The sequence below is a fragment of the Triplophysa rosa genome, linkage group LG10, assembly GCF_024868665.1.
Source record: "Triplophysa rosa linkage group LG10, Trosa_1v2, whole genome shotgun sequence".
Classification (NCBI taxonomy): Eukaryota; Metazoa; Chordata; class Actinopteri; order Cypriniformes; family Nemacheilidae; genus Triplophysa; species Triplophysa rosa.
This window is the reverse complement of record NC_079899.1, coordinates 20,723,148-20,729,939: the sequence shown is the minus strand read 5'-3', so window position 1 is coordinate 20,729,939 and position 6,792 is coordinate 20,723,148. Positions and strand designations below refer to the sequence as shown.

General features: G+C 38.4%; 1 protein-coding gene across 3 annotated transcripts in view; it reads left to right on the top strand.

Annotated features, from left to right (window-relative positions):
• Positions 1-369: 369 nt before the first annotated feature.
• Positions 370-6,792, top strand: part of bcl11ba (BCL11 transcription factor B a) — a 49,117-nt gene continuing 42,694 nt past the window's right edge. Inside the window, exon 1 of one of the 3 annotated variants that reach the window (XM_057343385.1) lies at positions 370-1,837. In XM_057343385.1, the coding sequence (XP_057199368.1) occupies positions 1,780-1,837 (58 nt within the window). In that variant the 5' untranslated portion in view covers positions 370-1,779. The remainder of the gene's footprint in view (positions 1,838-6,792) is intronic. The other 2 variants (XM_057343387.1, XM_057343386.1) reach the window with 2 other exon arrangements.

The following is a 6,792-nucleotide window of genomic DNA, read 5'->3' as shown; positions in this document are numbered from 1 at the left end:
AGTAAATTCAAATCATGCAACTATTTGCTCAATATATAACACTCCTCCCTGTTTTCAAAATGTCAGTCGCTTCCTGCAGTATTATGCAGATGCAACAGTTTTGACACCATGTAATTAATTACAAAATGACAAGAGAAAATGTAAAATCAAACGACATTCCTAATGTCATACTGTATTTTCAATTCATTAAAATCTTCATTAGATTTCCTACCAAAAGAAAAAATGTTGATGAGGTAATTTACACAGAACACTCTAAAAATATATATATTCCTCTGCTTTAAGTATTTTCTCTGTTCAAAAGTATTATTCAATTAAGTCTAACACGTGAAACGCATTAAAAAGAAATGTAATGCGTATCAACGCCTGTCTCGTCTCGTGTAATTTATAGCTTATGAGGTTGCCTAAACAGCAGGTGTATTCTTTGTGCACTCGTCCATTCTTTAAGGTTCTCCATCAAATCATTTGAGATTTTTCAAATATTAACATTTTTGTCAATGCATATCCATAAATGTCACATGTATTTTTTGGTTTACGTGCATAGAAATCAAAATTCCATACACGGTGACACGCTGATTATCTTTCCTTAAAACGAGGTGCGGCTTTGTTTAAAACAAACTTTCTTATTCTTAAGTGTAAATGCTGTAGCGCATGCGATATCACATTTTATTTGCGCTGCTGCGAATACAGTCAAGCAGTCGGTCTATTGAGCGCCGTGTGTTTGTATGTGTGTGTGTGTGTGTGTGTGCGTGCGTGCGTGCGTGTGTGTGTGTGTAAGACAGCGGCTCGCGATGTCCACGCTCTCCACCGCTGTTCTGGTGATCCGATAGTTGTGAAAAGCCACCACTAGTCGCCCCCAGTGCTCTTGCAGTCTCCAATTTTTCTTTCCCACTGTAGACTTAACGTCACGTCCGCACTTGAACTTGAATTTTATCCCATTGTACGGAGGCAGCCCTCGCCACAGAGCGACAGAGAGCTCCCGGAGAAGCAGGACTCCGCCATCTTCACAGAGGCAGAAAAAGGAAAAAAAAACCTAGCAGGTCTTCATTCATCTGGAGAGGAGGTGGCAAGTCCACATCCCTGGTCTCCAGTCCGCAAAGCCGAATAGGGGGAGCAAGTGCAAAGAGTTGGAGGGAGTAAGAAGTAACCGGGCATCGCATGCGATAGTGCCCTGGAGAGAAGAACTGTCCGGCGCTTTGCGCACTCAAGTGTCAACTCGAGGAGAATTTGGATTCATTTCATCCAATTTGACAAGTAGTTTTTTCTTTTTTTAAATTATTATTTCAACTTAAAAAACAATTGCCTATGACAAATCCATTCCTCGCTGACTTGACGAAGACACAGCCACTTTAGTGTCCAACCTATCCAAACGCACCGCGCATCGCATTTTGATTTACCTCAAGAGGTCCAAGAGACAGTTACGGTTGTTTCTTCACAACTGTCACTCAAAGGCGTGAAACTTCAAGGATATTTTTGCCCTCGGACTGATCGCACTATCACACGACAGAAGCGCATGTGTGTGTGTCGGTGAGATACTGAGCGTCTGCGCGTCTCTGGTCATCTGGAGCTCCGGAGCGCAAAGACTTCTCTTTTCTCACAGCCAAGGGACGTCTGTCTACTGTATATCCACGGCCCGGAGCTGTGGCAGTTCTTTGGAAGTCCCGGGAAAAGTTAGTTAGAGAGCAGGGAAAAAGCCCACGTCACGGACACGGAGGAAAGAAGAAGCGAGCCGACTATTCCTTGTGCTGGTCTCCGGGCGATGCCAGTGTAAATGCCAGGGCAATGTCCCGTCGCAAGCAGGGAAACCCTCAGCATTTGTCGCAAAGAGAAATTGTAACACGTAAGTCACTCGTTTGTTATAATTATTTGTGTTTATGAAGTTATAAAGTCGGGATTTATAAGCTACGTTCGTCTTATTGACAGCACAGAACTGTGTGTGAGTTTATTTGCTCTTAGTGATGGACTTATCCTATTAAAAACAATTAAACCATTATTAGGCTACTTCAATCGCAATACACAATAAACTAGAATAGTTCAGTTAGATGTATGCATTGTTTATGTATATTATTTAAAGAATTTTAGTAGTTTCACTTTAAGCATCGCTTATATGCAGTGTAGACTTAGTTGGACTTTAAACGGACTTGAATAAAATTACATTTAATAAATTGTTAAGTAGAGCACATTACTGTCTTAGTTTGTATTATAAAAGTCATGTTATTTAATTTTAATATCAGACAGTTTGAATTAATGTAAGAATTGTGAGCAGGCCATGAGATCTGCTCGAAAACTTTCATTTGCATTAAAAACAGATTGTTTTTAAATGTTGATGCTTTTGTTTAAGTTGTGTTTTAAGGAAGAATATACAAATGCTGTACATATTAAGATAAATATATAATTACAATATAGCTAATTTTGAAGCTAATTTTCAAAAAAAGACAGTGATTATGGTGTCTTTTGTTTCCTCTTGCATAATATAAATATAATGTCATATTAGAAAATATATGCTCTCTATAATAATTTATTGCTGGATAAAAGAATAATAAAATAAGATTTAAATTTCTCTATTTAAAGTGACGTGGATTTAGTTGTAGGCCTGTTTGTAATCCAACCTTACATTATCTCTCCTGCTTAATTTAAAATCAAAGTCCTCTTCACTTTTTACAAGAACATGTCTATAGTAGTTCTTAAGGTGAACAGCTACCTGTAACCACCAAACACAGGAACGGTTGAGGGTTTGAGTTTAGCTGTGCACACACTGCACGGTTGCAAATGTCTTACTGTGTGTTGTTTTTCTTAAACTAGTTTAGGGTAATTAGAATTGTGCAACATTTATGCTTTAAAGTCTTAAATGTGCACTGGGAAATTTAGAAATAGGCACTTAAGCAAAGAAAATTATTAAAACAAAATTATAATGTCAAGCTAAAGCAGTTTATTTTATTATGCAAATGTCAAGTTTACTTACTTCAAACAAATAACGAATTAAAACTTTCAGAATTAAGTTCTAACTCACTTTGATTCATGCAATGCTTTTACTTTTGTGGAAGAAATACATGCTTGCAAAAGGGTGTATAGAGAAACAAAGGCAGGCATAGGGATGTGATGTTTCTTACGCTCAACTTTGCCCCCGAGTCAAGGTTGTGACTGAAGCGTATGTAACGTGGGGTAGTTCTGCCACATAGACCTTTCACAACAGAAGTTATCGAGAAACAATGACATTATGTTCTGTTACTTGATAAATTCATTTGTGGATTTTCCCTTGTGAGATTTGCATTGCTAGAGGCAACCTGTAAAATATATATTCACAGGTCCATTGACTAATTTAAATATGCATGCTTTTTTCCTAGATTGAGTCTGGTCAGTGAAAATGAAAGACAAAGAACTGAAAGACAATGAAATGTTTCCCGGTTTTGTTTCATATTCTCCTGTGTTTAAGTGTAGTCTACATATCCAATCCACATAATTCATAACAGAAATAGTGATGTAATGCCACCCAAATCTGTTTTGTGTTGCAGGGTTAAGACCATGTATGCTTTGAATTTACTAACACACATCATTCTTTCACTAATGGCTTAATGCTTTACTGTATATGCGCACATGTGCACGGTTGTGGTGTAAACATTTATCATGTCTGTGCGTTGTGAGTTTGATTTAAATCTTAAATTTATAAATATGGCTTATGCCCCTGATTTATGAAGGAATGAGATGATATTTAAAGCTTGATGCACATTATCTGGAATCGCCATGGCTAGATTTGCCAGGGCGTATGCATGGCCCTTGTAGCCGCGTGTGAGATTGTGATTAACAATAATTTAGATTTTGTTTCATGTTTAATTGTGCAAAGTTGACCAGAATGTTCACATATCGTTTGCAAACAGATTGTGTCTGCTTTTTGTGCCATTTGTGCAGCGTGCACGTAAAACAATCGTGCTGGTTTGGTGGAAAATGGCCCTTTTTCGCTAAGTGTCTTTTGGAATTGTGTCTCTATAGTTATCACATATCCCATCAGTCATTGCATTTACAATGGCTGTGGTTATTAATTTGGGCTTTAAATTTCAGAATGCTCCAGTTACACCAAGGAACTTTGCCTGTGTGCTCTTTCTCACATTCCCTCTTTCTCTCTCTCTCTCTCTCTCTCTCTCTCGCTCGCTCTCTCTCTCTCTCTCTCTCTCTCTCTCACACACACACGCGCTCACACACACTTACAAACGGACACAAATGCAGACGTGCACAGAGTAAAGCAGACGCCAGTGTAGACATCAAGCTTTTGTATTTTTTTTAACATGCAGAGTAGGAGGGCGGTCAACTTTCTCCTCAGAAACAAGAGATTGATGGGCGTTCATCACCAATGAATGAATAAATAAGCTTCACAGTAGCTCCTTAAACGTATCAGGTCATGGTGGTTTTTATGCAGGGGGCAAGTAGGCCAGGTGTTAGCTGATAGTCATCGAAACTCTGGCCTGCGCTCTTCCGTGTAGTTCAGAATTCACATCACATGCTGATGTGTACGAGTCTGTGGCAACGATTTTGATGTGACTGGTGTTTTTGTTTGTAGTAGGTACTTTATGAAAATGCCTCCCCACTGGCATGCGCTTGTGCGGGTTTTGCAAGCTAGAAAATATTGTGGCGGCTTATTCTTTGATTCGTGGCTGATTATTTAAAACGGCTACTTGTAGAGCTGGAAAATTTGTATGGAGATGTGAATGATTGCTGGGTATATTTGTTTTTCTCTAATAATGTATTCTTTAAATATTGCCTGACATGTCAAGGTTAAAAATGTAGTCTGTATTTTTTAAGGATATATTCACAGCTGTAAATAAGTGTGTGTGTGAATGTCTGCTCGTCAGCATGTCTTCTGTGGTATTTAGCTTTTGTTAACCACTCTGTCTTAGCAGGATTAGCCTTGAGTTAGTGAGAGGCAATTTTTGTCCGCTCAAGTGTTGAAGAGAGAGAGAGAGAGAGTGTCTGGAGTTTGTGTCCACATGGTAATTTATGTTTTCTCGGCGTGAGCGGTCTGCAAACTTTGCTGTGATGTACATCAGTAGTTTAATGGTTTAGCAGCCTGTGGTTGTGTGCTACATTATGGCACTCAAATATTCTATAAACCCAGGGCCAGCGTGTGAAACGCAACCAGTTTTGCACGTTTTGATTATTTGCGTCGGATTTGCAAGATCTGTCACAAACTTATAGACAGCGTTTCGTCACGTATAGTATTTTTTAGTAAGAATTGACTTGTTGAAAAAAAAACATCAAACAAACACACACCTAGCTGTGTTTTCTCAAACATTCACAAGCCTTTGTTGTTAAATGTAATTTTTAAACGTTTACGCTTATGGGAGTGAATTATTGCACAAGCGTTGTCGTCACAAATTTAAATTGGATTTTGACACCTGTTCAATTTTTCATGTCAGTGCACAGTGTCTTTATCGAGGTGTAGCGCAGTAAAATAAATCTAAATGTGAGGTAACAGATGTCATCCTCAAATGGAAGAAATTAGAAGAGAGCGAGGAGGTAGATTTCCCTCGCTGAGCGTCAGAATTACAAAGTTATACCGTCAATGATCAGCTATTGCTTGAGATGCATGTCTTACATTAGATCTGCCTGCACAGGAAACTGTCTTTATCTGAGCTTTGCTTTGAATGTTTATGGACATACATTTTTAAGACTTTTATGTCTTAAAATCTGGTATCAGTTATTATAATATCAATACATTTTAAAGACGGTGACATGTTCAAATATACAAACAAAATAAGGACCAAAATGTTGATAATATTTGTATGCAGACACATGCTGCACATTAATACAAAGACTGAAATCCAAAGTATTCAAAGGTGATAAATGTTTTTATACATTTTTTATTTATTTATTCTTAACTCTAAATGCTATGCCTTACACTGTAATTCACAAACGTATGTGAGAAATATATATTTGTATTTATTATTTATTAAGATTTATTCAGCCTTTAAAAATGGCACTTGATTTTAACCTTAGTAAACAGGTCCTAAAAAAATCTCCCATTTGAATGCCTTCCTTTACAGTTCAGATTATGAAGTGTCTTTGTTTTTAATTTCATTTTAGTCTGCTGCAGAAATGGGCCACCTTGCTTTGCAGCGAGTGTGCTGGTCTCGACCTGCTAGGGGGAGCTCTTAGTCTGCCAGAGGGGGAGGGAGGCTGAAATCGTGTAAAAACATATTTCCTAAATGTGTTTAAATGTGTAAGTCGAGTGAACCACGGGGCTGCGGCTTCTGACGACTCTGCATAGATGTTTGATGCGATATTGCCATTAACACACGTGCTCAAAAGCAAACTGTCAACGCCTCTCAGCAGCAGCTGGTCTTACAACACGCTCGGCCTGTCATTCTTTCTGCCTGGATATCACTCTTTTTTTTCTTTTGCACTTAAGTAATTATTTAATTTTTCATAATCTGAGCTAAATTGCTTTTCGGTGCTCGTTTAGATTTCGGAATCTGATAGGTGTGGCTTTAAATAGACATTAAAACAAATAGGTTGAACGTCATCGTTTGGATAAAAAAAGTGAATGATGAAGTGGCTCGGGATCTTGCGGGCCCCTCTGACTGAGGACCTATTGTTCTTGCCATCTAAATAAATAAATTTGAGTCCGTGATATAAAAAATTGGTAGCCTCTACGCTTCTCCCATAACAATGGGCAAAATGTCTGGCTGGCACATTTGATTAATACGCTTGCATATTCTCTCTTCCTTTCGTTTCAGGTGCCTTTTGTTTGCGCGGTGAGCGAGAGAGCACGTTGCCTCCCTCTGATGAAATGTAGAGACGTGT